This window comes from Primulina tabacum, chromosome 16, assembly GCF_025594145.1.
Source record: "Primulina tabacum isolate GXHZ01 chromosome 16, ASM2559414v2, whole genome shotgun sequence".
Taxonomy (NCBI): domain Eukaryota; kingdom Viridiplantae; phylum Streptophyta; class Magnoliopsida; order Lamiales; family Gesneriaceae; genus Primulina; species Primulina tabacum.
In genome coordinates, this window is record NC_134565.1 from 36,496,046 (window position 1) to 36,520,765 (window position 24,720).

At 38.6% G+C, this 24,720-nt stretch overlaps 3 protein-coding genes and 1 pseudogene across 9 annotated transcripts; 3 read left to right on the plus strand and 1 right to left on the minus strand.

Annotated features, from left to right (window-relative positions):
- Window positions 1-88: 88 nt before the first annotated feature.
- On the minus strand, window positions 89-1,114 carry LOC142528670 (PRA1 family protein E-like). The gene has a single exon (XM_075633762.1). It carries the CDS (start codon window positions 894-896, stop codon window positions 348-350), a length of 549 nt encoding a protein of 182 aa, XP_075489877.1. The 5' UTR covers window positions 897-1,114; the 3' UTR covers window positions 89-347.
- A 336-nt stretch (window positions 1,115-1,450) lies between these two features.
- On the plus strand, window positions 1,451-3,929 carry LOC142529256 (pentatricopeptide repeat-containing protein At3g22690-like; annotated as a pseudogene).
- Window positions 3,930-9,601: 5,672 nt separating this feature from the next.
- Window positions 9,602-15,659, plus strand: LOC142528595 (uncharacterized). 7 transcript variants are annotated; one of them, XR_012815691.1, is made up of 5 exons: window positions 9,608-9,843; window positions 10,468-10,947; window positions 11,440-11,733; window positions 13,021-13,160; window positions 13,425-15,659. XR_012815691.1 is itself a non-coding variant. In XM_075633644.1 (4 exons), exons 2-4 carry the CDS (start codon window positions 10,498-10,500, stop codon window positions 13,521-13,523), a joined length of 843 nt encoding a protein of 280 aa, XP_075489759.1. In that variant the 5' UTR covers window positions 9,606-9,843; window positions 10,468-10,497; the 3' UTR covers window positions 13,524-15,659. The 7 variants fall into 7 exon arrangements, 3 of the variants coding, with proteins under 3 accessions (XP_075489757.1, XP_075489759.1, XP_075489760.1); XR_012815689.1 differs by having other exon boundaries at window positions 9,602-9,847; window positions 11,440-12,338; window positions 13,021-15,659; XR_012815690.1 differs by having other exon boundaries at window positions 9,602-9,843; window positions 10,509-10,947; window positions 11,440-12,338; window positions 13,021-15,659.
- A 42-nt stretch (window positions 15,660-15,701) lies between these two features.
- Window positions 15,702-17,750, plus strand: LOC142528596 (putative WRKY transcription factor 21). The gene is given in 5 exon segments (XM_075633646.1): window positions 15,702-15,788; window positions 15,790-15,841; window positions 15,844-16,465; window positions 16,668-16,793; window positions 17,356-17,750. Coding segments are annotated over 5 exon segments (1,032 nt in total). The 3' UTR covers window positions 17,501-17,750.
- Window positions 17,751-24,720: the final 6,970 nt, after the last annotated feature.

Sequence of the window (24,720 nt, forward strand, 5' to 3'; positions counted from 1 at the left end):
CAATCACCATTATTTCTTGACCCAAAAACTTGAAAAAAAATTAAAGAAACCACTCAGAAGAAGTTCGTACTTCAATGCCAATGAAAAGTGAAACACGCAAATCTCGTCTTTTTTTCTAAATTGCCAATTACATTCTGCACAATGATATGACAACCATACAACCATTCTCACCTAAAAAGAGTCGACTCCCAAATCTGAGACGTAACAAAAACTCATCAAATGTGGAAAACACAAAAAAATTATTAAAATTGATATGGGATGATATTAAACTTTTGATATGATTTTTTTGAGCAAAACTGTTCGCTTTCAATCTAGAAAGCTATTCCCAAAGTAGTTCTGAAAAAAAATCAAAACCTAGCGTAGCTTGCTCCTACTACGGAGTGCAATCCACCGTCAGCAGCTTCATCTTCATCCAAAAACAAATCCTCTGTAACACGGAAAGTCCCGTGCAAGACTATGACAGCTGCTCCGATCAAACCCGACACCAAAACATTCAACCAAACGTGCGTGAGAACCAAACCCACAATCGTCACGATTCCGAGCGCAATCAACACCACGCGGTCACCCACCATCCGACCGAACACCACGATCGGCTCGTCGCGAAAGAAATAAAGGAGGAACCAGAATGCGAAGATCACTATAAAGACAATCATCGAAACGGGGTGGTACAATAAGCTAAGGAAGAGAATGAAAAGCACAATCATGGAGTAATTGACGCGGAAGTGATTGAGGTTGCGCTTTAGGCGGGAGGAGAATTCCCCGAAGCTGAAGGGTATGGAGTAGGAGGCCGGGTGAGCGAGGAGCTCGCGCCATGGGCGGCGCGTGGCGAAGAGAGATTGGGTGCGGGACTTGTACCGGGAGAAGGCCCCGGATTCCCCGCCAACGTAGGCCGACATTTCTTTGTTTATTGGAATTAGTGGATGAACCCTAGAAGAGAATGGAAATGCTAATAATGAGAAATGAGGCTCGTTGAGTGTTTATACGCAGTCGTTTCGAGGAGAATTGAGCGTCGATGACGCGGCGGTCGACACCTGATGAAGGCGGAGTAGGAAACGGGGCCGGAGGGTTTAAACTTCAGCTTTCTATAAATAAATATACGTAGGGAATCTAGAAAAATAAAGACTTAAGGGACACGATTTAGCGATGTGTAGTTGGAAGTCGTGTGTAAAAAATATAGATACGCGTGTTGTGCGTATTAGATGATTGTGGCCGTGGGAATTTAATCTCCGCCTCTTTCACAAATCGACCAATATGATTTGGATTGGTTTTTAGTAAATTATAGTTTCGATCAATTTTCTCGAGTCAATTATTTATTTTATTTGAAGATTTAGATGAAAAATTCAATCCAAACAATTACTGGGATGGTTATATTTGTCAAGATCAAATCTTACATTTCTTGTCAAATATTTTGATGAATCTGTCAAAGGTACATAGATTATCAAGCCCTGATTAAAATATTCTACCACACATAATTTAAGTTCACCTCTTAATGGAAGTATGGTACCATTAACGTCCCAGAACATGATCAAAATCCCAACTTTTCAAGCCCCCATTTCAGAAAAAGAGCCCGTTTATGCTCTCAGTTATTTCAAATGGGCCGAGAAGCAGCGGGGTTTCATGCGTGGGATACCCGACCCTTTCTGTATCTTGCTTCATATACTTGTGAGTTCCCGGGGACGTTATGTTGTAGCCAGGACTTCGCTGAATCGTTATTTATCTGACGATTCTCCCACCTCATCCGATGCGCTTGTGGATTGATTGATTAATTGTGCCAAGAGGTTTAGTTTTGAACTGAACCCGTGTGTTTTTAATTACTTGTTGGATGGATATGTTGGAGCCGAGCGACTCCCCTGAAAGATGTGATGGGTTGTTACAATGTATTGATTTCTAATGGTATGACGCCCGATGTCTTTGTTTTGAATAACTTTTTGAGTGCACTGGTCATGGAAAGTATGATTGATTCAGCACGGGAAATGTTTGATGACATGGGGGTGAAGAATGTTAGTTATGATTGTGGCACTGTGAATGTGGTGATATGTGGGTGTCCGAAAGAGGTTAAAGCAGACGAGGCTGATAAATACTTTTTGGAGGCAAAGGATAGAGGTATTAAACATAACAAACGTGTCTATTCTGCTGCAATTAAAGCTGCTTGTATGAAATTAGATTCTTCCGTAGCACGTGGCTTGTTGAATGAGAAGAAGGAAAAGGGTCGGGTTCCTTCCGTGGGCATATTTATGAACGTAATTTGTACATGCGTGAAGCAAAAAAAATTTGATAGAGGCCTTTAAGTAAAGAAGGATGCTGTATAAATGGGAATATAGGAAAAGCACGAGATCTATATTCCCAAATGAATTTGAAAGGCATTTTACCCACCGTTACATTGTAAATTCTTTGATTAAAGGATATGTGAGAGCTCAGTTACTTGGGGAAGCACTCGAGCTATTTGATGAAGCTATAGAGGCTCGAATTGCCAATGCTTCACTTACAATATTCTACTATCCTGCTTTTGGAAAGGAGCGAGGGTAGATGAAGCTCGGAAAATATGGGACAAGATGATTGATCAGGGAGTCGAACCGTCTTTTCATATAACAATATGATTCTTGGAAATTGCGAAAGGGGGAACACGATGGGAGCGGTAGACTTACTCTCCGAAATGGGGGAAATGAATTTGAAAACAAATGTTGTCACATACAGCATATTGGTCGACGGGTATTTCAAGAATGGCGAAACTGAAAAGGCTCTTGGAACGCTTGACCGCATGAGGAGCTTGGGAATCACACCCAACAATTTCACTTGCGACACATTTGCTAGTGGCTTATGCAAAGCTGGCCGGAAGCAAAAGCTAAAATGCAGAAGTTTGTGGAGTCGGTTTTAATCCCATATGCATGACTTACAATATCATCATCGATGGGTTTGTAAAGTAAGGTCACATAAATTCTGAATTTGATGTTTATCAGGAGATGTCGGAAACTGGAACAGTTCCGATGTTGTCACTTGTACATACCACTTTGATTGATGTGTTTTGCAAAAATTAAAAAGTGGACAGTTCTTTGAAAATGCTTAATGAGATGCCTGCAAAAGGTGTCAAGATGGATATAACCGCATTGGTGCCCTTATTGACACATTTCGCAAAAGAAATGATATGAATAGTGCATCCGAACTTTTCTATGAAATCCTACAAGTGGGATTATCTCCATATGGTGTTATTTACAACACGATGATCAGTGGCTTCAAAAACCTTCGTAAGGAGAGAAATATAGTTCTCACCACAGATTTGTATCGAGCAATGCTTGCCAAATATATAGTGCTGGATGTTGTCATATTCTCAGTTCTAGTACAAGGCCTTTGTAACAAAGGACGATTGGAAAATTCTGCCAAGATGCTCCAGGAGATGAAAAAAAATAATGTCACACCAGTCACCACAGCGTACTTAATTACAGCACATTAATTGCTGGATATTTTAGGGATGTGAATTTGATGGAGGGCTTTACATTGCATGATGAAATGCTTGATAGGGGTCTTACTCATGATGATGCAACTTATGATCTTCCTGTGGGTGGAAAGTTGGAACAGAACAATGTCCCTGTGAAACCTTCATGTACAATGTCCCTGGAATTATTTTGTTTCTTTTAGACCTTGTTATTTAGCTAGAAAGGTTTTGATTTAAGGCATTAGGCTCCTAAATTTTTAGTTAAAAATTGTTGGTATTACATTTTTTTTTTGGCTTGATGATTGTTCCTTAGATTTTGCTCGATATGCCTGTGATTTACGTCAATATCCTGTTTATTGGTATTAGGAAACATACAAGTAAACTTTGTTGTGGAATGCTTTTCCTTGCAGGCCTGAAGGAAGAGAGAAAAACTGCATTTTTCTCCTATAGTTCCCCTGATGTTCAAATAAAGGTGAAAATCACATGAGCGAAGATCAATCCGAGATAGCAAAGTTCAATGGAAGCAATTTTATGCTGTGAAAAATAAAGATACAAGCAGTTTTAAGAAAAAAAAATTATTTGGCGGCTATTGGAGATTACAGATGATGGAAAGTGGAACAAGATGAATGATAATGCTGTTGCCAATTTACACTTGGCTATAGCTGACGAAGTTTTGTCAAGTATCTCTGAGATAAAAACACTCAAAGTTATCTGGGATACTCTAACAAAGATGTACGAGGTCAAGTCGCTACACAACATGATTTTCCTAAAGAGAAAGCTTTATACTCTTCGGATGGCGGAATCTTCATCGATGACCGACCATATCAATACACTAAATACTCTATTTGCCCAACTCACTTCCATGGGGCATAAAATAGGGGAAAATGAACGTGCGGAGCTTTTACTTCAAAGTCTACCAGATTCATATGATCAACTTATCATCAACATTACCAACAATATTCTTATGGGCTTTCTAAGATTCGACGATGTCTTAACTGCGGTTCTCAGAGAAGAAAGCCGGCGCAAGTATAAGGAAGATAGGTTGGTAACCTCGAAGTAGGCAGAGGCTTTGCCGATGATAAGAGGAAGATTTATGGACCGTGACTCCAGTGGGAGCCAAAGGCGAGGTAGATCAAAGTCGAGAAGTAAGAAGAAAAATATTTACTGCTTTAAATGTGGCGGTAAAGGGCACTTCAAGAAAGAGTGTACGAGTATCGATAAAAGCTCGCAAGGAAATGTGGCCAGTACTTCAGGCAGTGGTGAAATATTATTCAGCGAAGCGGCAACTGTTGCGCAAGACAGACACAAATTTTGTGACACATGGATTATGGATTCAGGAGCGACGTGGCACATGACGTCTCGGAGAGAATGGTTTGATCATTATGAACCAGTCTCAGGAGGATCTGTATTCATGGGAAATGATCATGCCTTGGAAATCGCTGGGGTCGGTACTATCAAAATTAAAATGTTTGATGGCACCATTCGCACCATACAGGAGGTACGACATGTGAAAGGACTGACGAAAAATCTTTTGTCCTTGGGGCAATTGGATGATATCGGGTGCAAAACTCGGATCGAGAACGGGATCATGAAAATTGTGAAGGGAGCGCTTGTGGTTATGAAGGCGGAAAAAGTTGCTGCAAATCTGTATGTACTTTTGGGAAAAACACACAAAGAGGCAGAACTAGCTGTTGCATCAATTGGTTCAGGATAAGAATTAACGGTGTTATGGCATAGAAAGCTCGGGCATATGTCAGAACGAGGGTTGAAAATTTTGTCAGAACGGAAGCTGCTGCCGGGACTTACAAAAGTGTCACTACCTTTTTGTGAGCACTGTGTTACCAGTAAACAACACAGATTAAAGTTTGGCACTTCTACTGCCAGGAGCAAAAGCATATTGGAGCTGATTCATTCGGATGTTTGGCAAGCACCGGTTGTATCCCTAGGAGGAGCATTGATGATTTCTCTAGGAGATGTTGCGTGTATCCAATCAAGAAGAAATCAGATGTTTTCCAAGTCTTCAAAGATTTCAAAGCGCGGGTTGAACTTGATTCAGAAAAGAAAATCAAGTGTCTGAGGACTGACAATGGAGGAGAATATACTAGTGACGAATTTGATGCATATTGTCAACATGAGGGCATCAAGAGACAGTTCACGACGGCTTACACACATCAACAGAATGGAGTGGCGGAGCGGATGAACAGGACCTTGTTGGACAGAACAAGAGCTATGTTGAGGACTGCAGGTCTAGAAAAGTCATTTTGGGCAGAAGCAGTCAAAACCGCTTGTTATATTATCAATCGTTCTCCTTCAGTGGCGATTGATCTGAAGACTCCGATGGAGATGTGGACCGGGAAGCCGACAGATTATTCTCATTTGCATACATTTGGAAGTCATGTGTACGTTCTGTACAATGAGCAAGAAAGATCGAAGTTGGATTCGAAATCCAGAAAATGTATCTTCTTGGGTTATGCTGATGGAGTAAAGGGGTTTCGCTTGTGGGATCCTACTGTTCACAAGCTTGTCATCAGCAGAGATGTTATCTTCGAGGAAGATAAAGTAAAGGGAGATAAAAGCACACTGAATTCAGAAACTATTATTTTTCAGGTGGAAAATAAGACGGACGAAAGTCAAGTTTCTTGTGAAGCAGTACCAGAGCACGAAGAACAAGAACATGTTGAGTCTGAGGTTTCCAATGTGAGACAGTCAACTCGAGACAGAAGACCACCAGGTTGGCTTTCAGATTATGTCACTGAAAACAATATTGCATATTGTCTATTATCAGATGATGGTGAGCCATCGAGTTTCCACGAGGCTACTCAAAGCTCGGATGTATCCTTATGGATGATAGCAATGCAAGAAGAGTTGGAGGCATTAGACAGAAATAAAACTTGGGATCTTGTTACACTACCACGAGGAAGGAAAGCCATTGGAAACAGATGGATCTATAAGATCAAGCGTGATGGCAATAATCAAGTGGAGCGGTATCGTGCTAGATTGGTGGTAAAAGGGTATGCTCAGAAAGAAGGCATTGACTTCAATGAGATATTTTCTCCTGTGGTTCGACTGACAACAGTCAGAATAGTGTTGGCATTGTGTGCAGTGTATGTGAAAACGACATTTTTTCATGGAGATCTTGAAGAAGAAATCTATATGCTCCAGCCAGAAGGTTTTGCGGAAATAGGCAAAGAGAACTTGGTTTACAGGTTGAAGAAATCTCTGTACGATCTCAAACAGGCGCCGAGGTGTTGGTACAAGAGATTTGATTCCTATATCATGAGCCTTGGATACAACAGACTGAGTGCAGATCCTTGTACGTATTTCAAGAGGTCTGGTGATGATTATATTATTTTGTTGTTGTATGCGGACGACATGTTGGTAGCAGGCCCCAACAAAGATCAGGTCCAAAGATTGAAGGCACAGTTGGCTAGGGAATTTGATATGAAGGACTTGGGACCAGCAAACAAGATTCTAGGGATGCAAGTTCACCGAGATAGAAGTAACAGAAAGATTTGGCTTTCACAGAGAAATTATTTGAAGAAAGTCTTGCAACGCTTCAACATGCAAGATAGTAAGCCAATCTCGACCCCTCTTCCTGTTAACTTCAAGTTATCCTCCGAGATGAGTCCTAGCAGTGAAGCAGAGAGGATGGAGATGTCTCGAGTACCGTATGCATCAGCAGTGGGAAGTTTGATGTTCGCTATGATCTGTACAAGACCGGACATTACTCAAGCAGTGGGAGCAGTTAGTCGGTATATGGCGAATCCTGGACGAGAGCATTGGAGCACTGTTAAGAGGATCCTTAGATACATTAAGGGTACCTCGAATGCTGCATTATGTTATGGAGGATCGGATTTTACACTCAGGGGTTTTGTCGATTCAAATTATGCAGGTGATCCTGATAAGAGAAAATATACTACTGGTTATGTGTTTACACTTGCAGGGAGAGCAGTAAGCTGGGTTTCAAAACTGCAGACAGTTGTGGCGTTATCTACAACAGAGGCAGAATACATTTGCAAGGAGGCAATATGGACTAAAAGGTTATTGGAGGAGATCGGGCACAAACAAGAGAGTGTTCATTTGTTTTGTGACAGTCAGAGTGCCTTGCACATCGCAAGGCATCCAGTCTTTCATTCCAGGACTAAACACATTGGAGTCCAATTTTATTTTGTGCGGGAAGTAGTAGAAGAAGGAAGTGTGGATATGCAGAAGATCCATACAAAGGATAACATAGCTGATTTTCTGACAAAGCCAGTAAACATTGAAAAGTTTGAGTGATGTAGATTCTCAAGTGGCCTAGCAGAAACGTAAGCAGCAGGGAATGACAAGATTGAAAGGATGTGTGGAGATGTGTTTGATTCTCAATCAAATCTCCAAGTGGGAGAAATGTCTGCAGAATAGTCAAATGGGGCCATAGGTGCATTATTGACAGAATAATGTGAAGATGAAGCAAAACGTGGGTTGGCAAGGAAATTTCGTGGAATTTCAGATAACGCGTTTTTAACGCGTGTTCACACGGTCAAGAGGCTCTATAAATAGAGCTCCCCCCTTCATTCTGAAATCATCCCTTCTTCGAGTTTTCTCTCATCTTATAAGCATTTGAGTGCTTATTTCTATAATATTTGTGAGGTGTTTTGTTCTCCTGTATTAAGAGTGTGTGTGTTCTCTTTGGAAACACAGTGAGTGAGTTGTAAACCACAAAATATTATAGTGGAATTCTTTTCATCTTGCCCGTGGTTTTTACCCTAATAATTTTTAGGGGTTTTCCACGTAAATCTCGGTGTCCAATTTATTCTTTATTTTCGGGTTTTATTATCTCAAATTTCGCACGTGGGACCAACACTTTCCCATCTTCAAAAATTACAAGAAGTTGTACTCTTCTGAATTTAGAATATACTCACGACTAACGAGCATCTACAAGCACCAGAAGCTGGAGTCACGTCGTAAGGCTCGAGTCCCCTTTGAACAACGACCCACTCTGCACTATTAGTCTGAGTGGCCCTTGGTCCTTTTGGGAACCAATGTATGGAATGTTGAAGACTTCCTTCCAAAACTGAGGGCACAAATTGATACTTCAGAATATCAATGGTGTTTTGCTTCATTATACGTTTCTTATATGTGGTTTAACAGTTGGAAATATTTGTACAAGCAAGTTCAGAAATCAAGTAAATATGTCCAATATGTACACTTTTTTTCCAATTGTTCGTTGTATACTCAGTTTTACGTAAGCTGGAGTCACGTCGTAAGGCTCGAGTCCCCTTTGAACAACGACCCACTCTGCACTATTAGTCTGAGTGGCCCTTGGTCCTTTTAGGAACCAATGTATGGAATGTTGAAGACTTCCTTCCAAAACTGAGGGCACAAATTGATACTTCAGAATATCAATGGTGTTTTGCTCCATTATACGTTTCTTATATGGGGTTTAACGATTGGAAATATTTGTACAAGCAAGTTCAGAAATCAAGTAAATATGTCCAATATGTACACTTTTTTCCAATTGTTCGTTGTATACTCAGTTTTACGTGTATAATCTAGATTCTGCAGTGTGTAGTTCCATCCAATTTTTAAAATAACACTGTTTTACTTTACCATATTTATTTTAAATAAATTGTTGTATAATTTTGTAGCAAAATACATCATTTTTAAATACACAAAAAAAAAATTATGATATTGTCTTACGGATAAATTTGTGAGATTGATCAAACTCAATCTATGAAAAATATTAAGTTATATGTCATAAATAATATTTTTTAACTGCATGTCTGGATCAGGTTAACTAAACTCACAAAATTCATACTATTTAAATATTATAGTTTCATTGGCTAGTTTAGAATAAGTTGCATTTAAATAATACTTTTAATTTTATTAAGAAATGATAAGCATGTATTATAAAAAAAGCCTCGTTCAATAAAAAAAATTATTATTATTTAGGAAGAATCATGTTACTATCATTTATATTTTGATTTTTAATTTCCTAAAATAACTTTCCCTCTAAATAGTAATGTAATTTATCGATAATATATAATTTGTAATGCTTTATTATTTGCAAAATAAGAAATTAAAAATCGGAGCACTTGTTCAGTTAAAAAAAAAAAAACAAAAAAACGAAAAAACAAAGGAGAGCACCTACGTATCCAACAAACCGTGATACAATACAATATCTTCCCATATTCCCATAATACCCTCAATCCATTTCCCAATTTAATTTATTTTTACTTTGGCCCCAATTACAATTCTACAAGAAAATAAAAACCCTAGAATATGATTGGTGAAATTCTGCAATTGTGTTTCTAAGAGTATTAGAGGAATCAAAGCTATCGTAATACGATCACCGGATCAGAATTCGGGTTTAATTTGAAGAATAGGCGAGTAATTTTCAGTTTTAGGGTTTCAGTTTCGATTATCTCAATCCAGTAAGTTGATCGAAATTTATTTGTTTTGATTTGGGCATTTTGATAAAAGTCTGTGTTTTCCGTAGTTTCTATTTTATTTTACGTTTTTTTTCCTCTGTAGAAGAAGTGTAGTTTTATCGATTTTTTTTGGGAGAAGATATCGATAATTTTTGCAGCCATTTAAATTGTTTTTTTTTAAATTGAATTGAGTTTTAAGATATTAAATTAATAGTAATTTTTGCGTTATTATATCTATCTGTCTATCGATGACCTGATGAATATCTACTATTTTTATGTGATTTTGTTCTCTTTTGTTGAAATTTTTTCAGTCAATTAATACTTTTCAAACTGATTTGAAATGCTTTAAAAAAACTATGGTTGATATACTTGGTGACTTAAGAATTTTTTTAAGAACCTATAGTGGCAGATCATAAAAAAAAACCTTTTTAACTTTAAAAATCTATATCAGTATATAGCTGTGAGGTTATTTAAACTTGCTTATAAAATCTAGCTGTTATGGTTGTCCTTGATGTGTAATTATTCCATGTTTTTAGATGCCAGTTTGTTTTTAATCTATTTCCAATAGATGTTAATATTTATTCAGTTTGATAAGTAGGCATAAAATTATTTCTTTTCTTAATACAGGACATTCATATATATCTTACATCAGTTATAATGAGATTCAGAAAAGGAGATAAAGTAGAGGTTATGAGTAAAAAAGAGGGACCAGTTTCATGGCGTTTGGCTGAGGTGTTATCATGCAAAGGCCACTCTTTATGCCTTCGATATGATCCATTTCCTGGTGGGGAAAAGGAACTGATGGTGGAGACTGTTTCAAGGGAGTTTGTGAGACCAGACCCTCCTCTGGTCCAAGGTTTAGAGAACTGCATATCTGGTGACATTGTGGAGGTGTTCTATCAGCTTTCCTGGAATATCGCTGCTATCGTGAAGTATATGGGTTCCAAACGAGAAAATATGAGCAACAAGATCTACCGCCCGGCTGCCTCATTTCAAAATAAATATTTAGTTAGGATAATTGGGTCTTCAAAGGAGTTAATTATTGACCAATCAAAAATAAGGTTGAGACAAACATGGCATCATGGCAAATGGGTTTTAATTGGAATGGTATATACCTTTTTTCTCATTTTAATTTAACGCGATTGGTGCTATTATTATTTTTTCTTCTGAGTATCAATCTTGATTCGGTGGATGGGCTCATGCTACGACATAAAATTCTTTTTGTTACTGATTTTTTTGACTATTAATTTTTATGCATATGTATGGTTCCTTTTTAAATTGTCTTGTTGCTGAATGCTAAAACTTGATCTTTCTATCTTCCTGGGCTTTCAAGATTTCTGCTTTGGCGTCCCAAGGAGTAAGTGCTACCCATTTGAATGAAATTTGGAATGCAACTACTGAAATTGTGGATAACTTATATTTCACACCAAAGTCCACATTATTTAAGTTTTGTAGAAGTATTTAGTCTGAAATTGTGTCTAGCAATGAATTCCAATTTGAATAATTTTATACTTTGATCATTCTTTTCTGATAGTGCATTGATATATCTGATCGGTTTTCAGATTTGTAATACCTAATCTCTGTTTTTTTCTGCTTCAGAATTCCCAAAGGTGTGAGGACACAAGAGCTAGCAAGCCATCGACTTCAAATTGTTATCAGAAGATGAACTTTCAGGTGCCATTATCCAATGCATGTCCTACAACCCAAAAGGATTTTGTTCGCAATGATGTTGACGTTAGGAAGTCTCCTGCATTCTCTGCAAGGTCTTTGAAGAGGATATCCCCCAACGATGACTTGATGTCTGAAGCGTATAATGGACCATTCTGTAAATTCAGAGCAGTTGAGAAGGATGGACGAGTGCAGAGAACAACTGCTGCCCTGATACTCGGAAAGGTAGATGCTGCTGCTTACCCAAGAGAGATTTTGGGTAAAAAAAACATGCATGCTTCCGTTAAAAATATATCGTATAGATCTAATCAAGCCGAGAGAGCAAAACAAAATCATGATCTTGGATGTTCTGGGGTCAGGATCTCCAAGTCAGATAGTTCTCAGAGTGTCGCCTCTTCTGTAGGTGGTTGTAATGTGACTAATCAGAAGGCAAACAACATGTTTAGTCATTTTATACCACTGTCTTGCCAAGTGACAGATACCCTTTGTAGTGATGCAGAATCACGTTGTGGCTCAGATTCTGTGAGAGAAAGTTGTCCACTTCCTACAAAAGAGGAACTAGAAGTCAGTATCCATAGGTTTGAGTTGCAAGCTTATAGAAACACTCTGGAAGCTTTATATGCTTCTGGTCCCTTAAGTTGGGAACGAGAAGCATTATTGACAAATCTCCGCTCCATGCTTAAAATTTCGAATGATGAACATTTGATGGAGCTGAAACACTTAATTTCCGCTAAAACTGATGTCCATGTCAGATGATATTTCAGAAAATGCTGTTTTCATATCTTTCTTTCACAGATGAATTTACGCCTTTCCTTCTCTATTTTAAAATTGTAAGTCATAAGAATGCTACCTTCTGCATTTTACAGTCTTGGTTATTATATATTTTTCAGCTTAGGCAGTGGGCTCATTGTAATTAATTAATGGATATATATCAAACTTTTATTCCTCTATTCGATGTATATACTCTTCCAATGAAATAAGTGTATTTCTTTTGTTATGTTTCAGTCGTGATTCATTGTTTATTCATTTCAGTTCTCTGAGAATAGGTAACACATAGTCTAAATTTCTTGCCGCCACCCAAAAATTGGTTATGTGTTCCATGAAATAGTTGTCTGAGTGATAAATGTAACCTTTTATTTGGATTCAAGATGTCTTATAAACCCCTTTTCGTATCTGCATTGTGCATTCTTATGAACTCCATCATGTAAATTCATATTCCATAAACAATTACGAAGTGCACTGAGCATACTAAAAATTCTCTAGTTCCAGTCATCTTGGCATCTGCGTCTTGATTGTTCATTGAATTTACCAAATCTTGACAATGGGAAGCCAACTGTTTTGACATATCAATTTATGTTGAGTTTGACTGGTATACTGCTGTTTAGCACTCTTTATTGGTCATCTGTTGGAGTGATGTAACTATGTAAGAGTTTTCTCCATGCACCTTTGGCAGCATGTAAATTTCTGTTTAAGGATGTAATTGATCAATCTTCAATCCCCTGCATTCTCCAGGGCCACTGTTGGAGGCATGATCATTTACTTCAAAAGGTTTAAAGATCATACCTGGATTTGCCAGTGTTCTCTTGGCATATCCTATTGGATGATATGTCATATGCTTCCAAACAGATGCATCAATTTTTGGCTACTCCCTGGTATTAAATATTGGAATCCGTATGATTATTTTTACTAGTTAGGATCGATCTATAAATTCTTTTTCCCTACCCATGCAAACCCATGATTTCCATTATGCATGCATTGATATCAGTAACTGTTGACTTTAAACTGTGTAAAAGATGCGGTGCCCTGTTTTCTGATTCAGTCATTAAAGAATACAAAATGATAGTGTTTCTTGCTTATTTTGAAAACCTATCTTAATCTTTGGTTATTTTTATGTTTAAATCTTTTATGCTCTAAAGATCCGAAGAACAAAAGAAGCAAATGATATGTGCCTCATCTGGGAAAGGAATTTGTTGCTTGTCAGCCACTTCAGAATGGTCTTTGAACAGTATAGGTAACCAACCACTTGATTTGGAACTCATAACGTGTGTGTAACTTGATGTGTTACAATCATCCTCATAGGAATTATTTCATATCCTCGGTATCACTGCTGAAATCATTGTTTGCGATTGTTATTTGTCTTGTATGCATGGTTTGCGTATTTGGGGCATTCTTCTGCATGGGAGGACCATGACTTTTATGGGGGCCGACTTGATGTAATTTTGGAAGGAAAATTCGTAATATGGGGACTAATAATGCAAAAAACTTAAAATGATTTTAATTTGAATCGCATTCAATGTAAATTATCTATACATTGACAAGTCTTTGGCATGTGCCAAACTTGTAATCCAGAAACTGAGCGACATAAGGTTGGATACATCCATGTGAAACTAGAAAATGGTTTGACCTTTCGTTCAGTGTAAACTAACGTTGTTTATAACCTGAGGCAAAGCTTGTTTCGCTGGAAGGTCAGAACACTTGACTTATATTGTCAATAACTCTAGTTCGATAACATCTCTGGATATTCCAATATGTTCTCTATGAAATGCAGCTTCATCGGTAGGTAAGCGTTGTGGAGCCGAGAATGTAGATATTTATTTGAGCCTGAGAGGGAGAAATTGGTTGGTAAGGAAAGAACCTAATGTGGGATGGTAAGAAACTCTTGTGGATTTTGCCATTTTGTACTATTTATTTTTCCATGTGTTGTGTTGTGATTCTTGTGCTGTTTGATAATAAGGCCTGCTAGCTAAAATCGCGAACGTGGAGGATGTAAAAGATATTTGGTTGATTTTCGTTTTTTTCAGCTACATTTTTTTGGGGTAATATTTGTTAAAATAATTTATTGATTTAATTTTAGTTCAAGCTAAATTAAAGCCTTAATTTTTTATTATATTCTCGGCTTGATTTGATTTGTTATATGCAGAATTATATAAAGTTGTCGTGCTCTTTGGTTTATTTAAAACTAATACTAGTAATGCATATTCCACGTATTTAGAGTAAATTTGTGATATTTAGAACATTTTAAGTGAAACATTTATTATATGTCGGAAAATGAAAAAAATGAGTAATTGAAAGTTTTACTTTCAAATCATATTCTTAATTCCGCCCATTCTCTACAAAACAAGTGAGATTGACAGGATTATTATACACAAAGTAAGTAGATTACGTTTCTTTCTTAAAAAAATGATTTATTTGTTTAAGGTCTAAAGGAGTTAATTTGATTGAAGAAAAAAGCAAGCAAAATTAACATTTATTAGGCAGCTGGGCCAGAAAGACCAAGAAAAAGGACAAATTGTTGCATTGTGGAAGTAGCAAATTTGACAACAAATTACAAATATATACCAAAAAGGGTTTTTAAATAAACCAATAAATATTTAATTATAAATATTTTAAATAATTCCTGAAAAATATTTGTTTGACAAAGTACTTATATAAATATAGTATATCTCCCAAGTGGGCCCCACTTTTGTAACACACGGCAATTTAGCTCCTGCCTGCCCACTGGTGCGCAGGATCATTTATAATGCGCCTCCTCGTAGTACCACTACACCACTTTCTCTATCTAGAATTCTACCTATGTTTCTTATGATTATCTAATAAATAATTCTATGTTCTTAAAGAAAAGTTTGCATTTTGTACTATTTTTTATTGGTCCTGTCAATTTTCAGGCTGAGTAAAGCGCAGTCTTCTCTCACACCTTTCAATTCGTTTGCTCTTTCCTCCTTGGGCATATAAGCATAAACTTTCTTTATGGCATTGAAAGAACCTATGCTTGTCTGCATTTTCTTCAAAATTCCAATCAAAGTGCCATTTTTTAATTGCTTTTGATCCCTTATCTTTGACCCTTCTGCTTTCTTGTTTTGGCATTTGAGTTTTATCTGGGTTCTGTTGTTATTGATTTATTTTAGGCTTGTGTGATCCAAAACGAATCTTTTTGTGTGTATGTATTTGATAATCTCGCGATTGCTATTAGAAAAGGACGTATTTAGTGCTTGCCAAAAATGGGTTAGGTTTTGATTGTCTCATATGGGGTGGTTGAAGATCTGTTGAATCACTAGATTTGGACCTTCTTCCCCCATTGAAATTCCAATCTTTTCTCTTCTTTTGTTGACTAGAATCTGGTGTGTCTGCCTTGGGAATTAGGGTTTTTTTTTTATTAACTTATTTGTTTCTGCGGTTGATTTGAGGAGAGAGAGATGGAGATAGAGAGGGCAAATAGTGCAGCAGTTGAAAGTAGCCATAGAGTGATTAATCTGTCATCTCAGCCGCAAGATCATAATATATACTAGAAATTTAGTTGAACAAACTGGAGATGCTGTGTGTAAATTCAAGAAAGTTGCTCTCTTCTTGATTCTACTTGTGGTCATGCTAGAGTGAGGAAACTCAAGAATATTCAAGCTCCTTTACCCCTCAATATTTTCTTGGAAAATCCCATCTGTAGATCAGATGAGAAGCAGACCAGGCCTCTTCAAATCAACAATTCTGTTCAAGAAATCCTGCCCGACGTGAAAAATGCCCTCGCTCTAGGAATCCCTTCTCTTGAACTGAGTTCAAATGGCAAAAGTTCACTTACATTAGTCCAACAAACAAAATTACCGAGCTACCATTTTCTCCAGCAACAGCAACAGCAGCAGCAGCAGCAGCAAAGGTTTCAACTTCAGCAGCAGCAGCAATTGAAACATCAGGCTGAAATGATGTATAAGCTTAGCAATAGTGGTGTCAGCTTGAATTTTGATAGCTCTACATGCACTCCCTCCATGTCATCAACCAGGTCATTTATCTCTTCACTGAGTATGGATGGGAGTGTAGCTAATGCGAATGGAAGCTCCTTCGGTTTGATTGGTGCTTCTCGGTCTGCGGATCAGAGCTTCTTCCATCACAAGAAAAGGTGCTCTGGAAGGGGAGAAGGCGGAAGCTCGAAATGTGGTGGTAGTGGTAGATGCCATTGTTCTAAGAAGAGGTAGCTGTTTTGGTTTCTTGACTTTTACTTATCTTTTTCCTTTATATGGCATGTTTAGAATCAGAACTGTCACTCGAGCTCGGGATTTTTAGGCTTGAGAAATGAACTTATCTGCGACTGAAATGATTGATTATCCCTTGTAATCGCCATTTATTTCCTGGAATAGTTCTGTTTTTTAAATTTTTTTATGTATGTTGAGTAGGAAGCATAGGGTAAAGAGGTCAATCAAAGTACCTGCTATTAGTAACAAGTTGGCTGATATTCCCCCTGATGAGTACTCTTGGAGGAAATATGGTCAGAAACCAATCAAAGGCTCTCCTTACCCCCGGTATGGCTAAACTGATTGCACGCAATACTATAGTTTCGCCATATGTTGTCTTGTGTAAATATCTTAATATTGTCTTACTGGAGTTGTAAACTGCTGCTGCTATTTGAGATTGGAATATCTTGATTAATTCGATTTGTTATCATGCACTCATGCTTAGTTTCATAGCTAGTGTTGTCTGAAACTCTGTTTGATACTCGTTTCATACTCAGAAAGTGAATTTGATTTACATGAAAGGTAGTGTTTTCATTCTTCTCTTTGGCATGTCGAAAGCTAAGAAAGTAGAGATATGTTCGTCTGTGAGGGAATTTTATTTATCCACAAAAATCAAGTAAATTCTTACTGTTCATGTGTTTATTTCTTGGTATATCTGCAGACCTGTGTATCTCATTTTGTCCACTGAGGAGTAATTTTGCTCTGACTTATTGTCGCCCAGGAGAATTTTAAATTCTTTTGGGTTCTATAAAAATAATTGTTTTGCATTATGAGAAACTTGAAGTTGCCTCAAATACAGGTTGAGGATTTGCATTTATTGGTGTTTTAATCTTGTTATGAATCGTTGTAGGGGATATTACAAATGTAGTAGCATGAGAGGCTGTCCAGCCCGTAAACATGTGGAAAGAAGCTTGGAGGATCCTACTATGCTCATTGTGACGTACGAAGGGGAACATAACCACCCGATATTGCCTTCACAATCGGCTAACTCATGAATGATGCATTGTGACATGGTTCGTGTACATACTTTTCAGGGAGGAACTGGAGGTGTATCCCAGATGTTGTTTTGTGTTGATATCTTTGGTTTGTGAGGGGCTTTCTGGTGACAAACGTTGCTTAGAGGACATCAAAACTAGGAAGATGTGCTAGCAAGAAAGAATCTGAATCCGAACTAACTTTTTGTTTTTAAAGAATGCAGAACATTCTGATATTGCTCTTTATTTATAGCATTTGCTTTTGAATTTCTATTTTTTCTTTTTTTTTTTGTTTCTTCATTTAGTAAATAATTTTACAGAAAATAAATGAGATAAACAAGCATAAGAGATGAGTCACTTCTAAAATTTAAAATTAAAACTAGCAATGTTGAATGCCTGCTATGGAGAGTGGAAAAGTAATTTATCTTGTTATTAGTTATAATAATTGCGTAAAAACTTACAAAATATCTGTGCCAATAACATCTCGTATAGATAGATATGTTGAAGTTTCCTTTGTTTTCTCATTTGCATATTTCTTGACTATAAGATATGATTAATTGAATATAGAAATTTCCAAGTAGGAAAAGTTATATAAAATCTGATTCTATGAATCTTGACAGTAAATTCATTAATTATCAACATTACATTTGCGTGACTCATGCCGATTTTTGGTGACGTATCACACTTTATTATATCCCCGTTAATATATCACAAAAATTCTTATGAGACGATCTCACAGATCAATTTCGTAGATCGAATTTCTTATTTGAGTCATCCATGAAAAAATATTACTTTTTATGCTAAGAGTGCTAAGAGTATTATTTGTTAGTGTGAATATCGCAGTCTAACAAAAGACCTATTCTTTCTATATAACATAGCTTTAAAAGAAAAATTAAATCGACCCACTAACAAATATGACAATTTTGTTTCAAATTAGGACGTCGAAAAAATTTATAAATTTTCGATACATCACAATCCAATATTTGGCCACCAAATTCATATAAATACAGACTAATCATGACAAATAAGTCAATATCCAGTACGCTTCTCGTGGAAGGAATTGCAAATATTTATAGACAAAAATGGCATCGTCATATTTTCATAATTATCAGAATAGTGGCAAAAGTGGAAAACGGATTAAAAATACTTCACCCGCCGCCGCCGCCCAGCCGGCTAAGTCAAAATAGCGGCGCCGGAAGATTCAGGTCGAACAGAAACGGTTTCTTCTCGCTCTTCATTCTCTTCACCCGCTCATTCATCACCACCGCGCCTACCTCCTCTATCTTGTACCCGGTGTATGCCGCAGCCTCGCCGCTGGCTCTTAGCGGCGGCGTTGCCGAGGAAACTCCACTGTACGTGAAGTTCGTCTTCGCCTTCACACCGCGAAGCCTTCTCGCCGCCTCATCGTAGGCCAGCGCCGCCTCCTCGGCGGTATCGAAGGTGCCTAGCCACTTCCTCGTCTTCTTCCACGGGTCCCGAATCTCGGCGGCGTACTTTCCCCATGGACGCTTCCTTACGCCGCGGAACTGAGGCCCCTTCTTTACATAGAATCGCGGCGGTATGGCGACGTTCTCAATGCTCTCCGCGACCATTTTTATTGACTTCACTGAGTGCTTTGGCTTCGAAGTTGGGATTTTATAGCTACTTCTGCGTGGCCGACACGTTCCATGTTTGTGTGTGTAACAATGAATTGTTAATAATAGTAAAATATTATTTTAAATGCGAAATGGGAGAGACGCGTTAAATGCAAGCGTGTCACATAATTTTTGAGTAATATTTTTTTAAAATAATTTTCTAAACTATATCTTTGAAAAGCAAAAGACGATCTCATGAATTTTTATCTGTGAGACAGATTTATCCTATCAATATTCACAATAAAAATAATACTCTTAGCATAAAAAGTAATATTTTTTCATGGATAACTCAAATAAGATATCTATCTCACAAAATACAACTCGTGATACCGTCTCACATAAATTTTTACCATATTTGAAATAAGTCAATTCAACTCATATTTACCTTATAAAATTAACCGCGAGACACTTTCACAAAAAATTTTATACATTTTTTTCACATATAACGCGTCACATGAATTTTCACTATCTAATAACCATTTTTTTAGTACATGTATCCATTGTCATCGTTAGCTTTCAAGTTTAGAATGAGTTTAATCCCAATCTTTTCTCAGTTTTTTTTTAAGTTATTGGCCATACTTTTGCTAATTAACTTAATTATAAAATTAAACATTTGTTTCTTTAAAATAAAATTAAAATTTTGTAATTAATACCTCATGCTACCTAAAACTAGTTTAATCAAAGTATTATTTATTTGGACATTTTTTTAATACAATATCTGGATCAGAGTAATTTCTCACGTAATCAAATTTAAACCTTTGGATTTATACTACATGATATGAATTATCATTAAAATAGAATAGACACGTTATGTTCATCCTTTGGATTTTATGTTCAATTACTCTTTCAATAGATATTATATATTTTTATTTTAGGTTCGGACTATAAAAATAGTTTGAATTATTAAATTACGAAGCATACTTTTTTTCCCTAATTAACATGTGAGCTATTCTCTATGTTTATGTAACATACAGTTGAATTTATGCTATATCTCGAGTAACACTCGCATATATGTTGATTTTAACATAAAATGTTCAACTAATCTTTCATTAGATATTTTTTTTATTTAAAAAAATTCAGATTCACGTGTCATAACATGTGAATCAAAAGGGACCAACCAATTGTAATCAAATAGAGTGTGTTCATATTCAACTATATTAATAAAGCAAAAACTTGTGTGAGACAGTTTAACATGTCGTATTTTATAAGACGGATCTCTTATTTGAGTCATCCATGAAAAAATATTACTTTTTATTGTGAATATCGGTACGGTTGACTTGTCTCACAGATAAAGATTTGAGAGATCGTCCTACTCTAATAATAATAAGAATAATAAGTTTGAGTATGACTATCTCAAGTCTCCGATTCCTCGTGCCTTCACTGGCTTACTCGTCTCACTAAGTGTTTACACACATCCTCTGCCCAAATTGTCAATCATTAGCATTAATTGTCACTTCTTAACTATAAAAATAAGGACACCACTCAATTCTATTGAATACGATTCAAATCCATTTCGGAGAGTAAGTCTCCCACTTACTCACAGTCGTATTTCGTGTGAGATGATCTCACAGGTCGTATTTTTTGAAACTGTAAGGCCCTGGCCTTGTCCTCAGACCCTGCAAGCTCAAGTGTGTGAGATGGGATAAAATGAAAATATTATAATTTAGTGTAAGTCTTATCGATACTATATGTTAAAGTAAAAACTCTTATTGGTGTATTGACGAAAGACTACTATTTTTATTCTCCTTAATTTTCTCTCTCCAATCTTCCCATATCTCTAATTTTACAATCGCCCAACCAAATAATACAAAATATTTAATAATTACCATATATTATAAATATTTTTCATTCGAATTAAATTAATTAAAAATTATAAATAATAATATTTATAAATATACTTTCACGCCATGTGAGTTTTTATGTTGTGACTGAAATTCAATTAATAATACTAGCTTAAATAGAAGGCAAAAACTTGTGTGAGACGATCTCACGGGTCGTATTTTGTGAGACAGATCTCTTATTTGAGTCATCCATGAAAAAGTATTACTTTTTATGTTAAAAATATTACTTTTTATTATGAATATCGGTAGGGTTGACCCGTCTCACAGATAAATATTCATGAGACCGTATCACAAGAGACCTACTCTAGATAGAAAATAAACAATGTAAATTTAAGAATATGATGAAAATATTATAATTTAGCGTAATTTTTATCAATACTACATGCTATTGGTGGAAGACTAATATTTTTATCCTCCTTAATTTTATCCCTTCAATTCTCTCATATCTCCTCAATTTTCTCCATTCAATCCTTTCTGATACCCCATGGATGAGCCCATCAAGATCTGGCCCAAACCCCCGGCCCATATCTAAGGCCCACAGGTAGCCCACAGGTGAAGGGCCCATGACAAGCCCAGGTATTCTCCTATAAATACCAGGTTTGAGCGTACGATATGACATTCACTATATTATTTTCAGCATCGCCCTTAGCTGCTCCCCCATATATCCTCAGTCTCTGACTTGAGCGTCGGAGGGGCTACGCCAGGATACCCTCCTGGCCCCCTCCTAACGGTCTTATTTGTGATTTCAGGCCCAGGGTAATTTTGGAGCCCGTGTCTGGATTAGTGACGCTTGCGTGGATCGGACCCTAAATTTCCCGTGAGTATCACTTGGCGCCGTCTGTGGGAACTTTTGAGTTAAGACGTAGAGATGGTAGGGAGGAGAGGGAGTGGAAGAGCCACCTCAGCATCATCGCGTCCTCGGAGGGGACCCGAACCATCTCGCGCTGAGGCGGGACAGGAACAACCGCATCTTGAGACGAGACAAGAACAACCTCGTCAAGAGGCCAGAACTGAGCAGCTCATCCACGAGACGAGGGCCGAGCAAACCCGTCCCAATGAGAATGTGGGAAACTTGACCCTGGAACAGCTGGGCCAATTTATCACCCGAACAGTGGATGAGGCCATGAAGAGGAATCAAGAGTCTATGTTTGTAGAGGAACAAGCCGCCCATCAGGAGCGGGAGGAAAATGTTGAGGTCCATCATAGCAGGGTTGAAGAGACGCAACCCCTCCAGAGTGGGGAGATTAGTGAGATGGGAGAGATGTGGAAAGAGATAAGGAGGTTGAGGGAGCAGGTGGGAAGCAGGGCGCCGGTACCCAAGAGAGGAAGCCCTTTTTCACTAGCCATCTTGGAGGAAGGGCTTCCTCCGAATTTCCGACAATCAAACGTTGGAGAGTATGACGGACATACAGACCCTGAGGAACACTTGGGGAGATTTGAGAATGCGGCTCTGTTGCACCAATATTCGGACGGAGTCAGGTGCAGGGTGTTTCTAGGCACGTTGGTGAGGTCAGCCCAGCAATGGTTTAATACCCTGCAGCCCAACTCCATACAATCGTTCGAGGATTTCTCTGCAGCCTTCTTGCACCGATTTGCCAGCAGCAAGAGGCATCAAAAGAACTATTTGAGTTTGTTTGTGATGAAACAGCAAGAGGCTGAAACGTTGCGGGAGTTTGTCCAGCGCTTCAACACTGCAGCACTAGAAATACCATCGGCTACCCCTGACATCATGATAAGTGCCTTTACACAAGGACTAAGGGGAGGAGAGTTTTTTAAGTCGTTGGTCAAGAAGCCTCCGTCGAGCTATGATGATTTGTTGGCTCGAGCTGAGAAATATGTCAACCTGGAGGATGCTCAACGATATAGGAGGATGGAAAACCGGCCCGGAGGAAGTAGGGTGGAGGGAGCCGAGAGAGGTGGAAAGAAGAGGGGTGCAGGGGAAAGAGATGAGGACAGAACCAAAGATAGAAGACAATTCTCATCACATGTTCCGCTGAATAGGAGTCGGGATAAGGTGATGGAGGTGAGGGAGTCGGGGGAGAGGGGGGAGAAGTCGCAGAGGGTCGAGAGCAGTGCTCGACCTCCGCCACGGGGTAGACAAGAAGGGTCCTCGTCTGGGAGTGAGCTGAGATCTCGCCCGTCTTCTAGGCGGGGTCGAGGCCCTCCATGGATACATCCGAGGATCGAAGAGCTGAGGAGAGAGGGTCGAGGTCAGGATGTCCCTCGGGAGCCCGCTGAACCGAGGAGGAGACGAATGAGGATAATCACCCGACGAGAGGAATGATTCATATGATCTCGGGGGGTGCTACTGATGGGGATTCCGGGCGAGCGCGGAAGGCGCATGGGAGGAGGTTGGAGAATTTTGAAATATCGAGGAGTGCGAACTTACCCCATGATCCTGTCATCAGTTTTGGGCCAGAGGATCTCCGAGGCATTGTGGCTCCTCATAACGATGCCTTGGTGGTGACGACCACCGTTGCCAATTACGATGTGGCACGAATCTTTATTGATAATGGAAGCTCTGTTAATATCCTGTTCAAGAGTACTCTGGATCAGATGAAGGTGGAAGGATTTGAGTTTGAACCAATCTCCACTCCTCTATATGGGTTCGCAGGACATGCCATCCCGCCGCTGGGTCAAATTGTCCTTCCTTTATCTTTGGGACATGAGCCTCGGCGGGTGACCAAGATGACGACATTTACTGTGGTGGACACCCCATCCGCTTACAATGGAATTCTGGGGCGACCAGCCCTAAAAGATTTCAGAGCTGTAGCGTCCACGTATCATCAGAAGTTGAAGTTTCCTGTGGGGAGGGAGGTTGGAGTCTTATGTGGGGACCAGAAAGTCGCTCGTCGGTGTTATGAGGGGATAGTGAAAGAAGAGGGGAAGAGGGCACGTGTGGAGGTCAATATGATTAGAAGGGGGCGAAGCGGGTTGCCCGTGGTAAGGAGAGAGGTTCATGAGGTGATGGATGAGAGGCCGGAGATCGTGACATTGGGGCCTGACAAGAAAACTCTAAGAATAGCCCCTGACCTTGACCCAGAGGTAAGGGAAAAACTTATTACTTGTTTACAAGCTAATCTCAACAGGTTCGCTTGGTCAGCCCAAGAGCTCACATGGACGAGTCCAGATGTAGCAGAACATCGGTTAAACATCTTGCCGAATTCTCGTCCCGTGAAGCAGAAGAAAAGACACTTCGGGCCCGAGAAAGATATAGTTATAAAAAAGGAGGTGGGAGAGTTGCTCAGTGCCGGGCACATTCGAGAGGTACAATTTCCTACTTGGCTCTCGAATGTCGTTCTTGTTCCGAAAAGTTCGGGAAAATGGAGGATGTGTGTGGACTTCAGAGATCTCAACAAGGCATGTCCTAAAGATTGTTATCCCTTGCCGCGGATAGATCAGTTGGTGGACTCCACAGCCGGACACCAGTATTTGTGCATGTTGGACGCTTATCAGGGGTACCATCAAATCCCCTTGGCCGTGGAGGATCAAGATAAAGTAAGTTTCATCACCTCTGAAGGAACTTTCTGTTACGTGGTCATGCCCTTCGGACTAAAAAATGCCGGAGCCACGTATCAGCGGTTGATGGATAAAGTCTTTTCTAAGCAGGTGGGGAGGAATGTGGAAGTATATGTGGATGACATCATGGTAAAGTCTAAGGATTCAGCCCTGCTCATACCTGACTTAGTGGAGACCTTTTCCACCCTCAGGTCCTATGGGCTGAAGTTGAACCCTCAGAAGTGTATATTTGGGGTGAAGAGTGGGA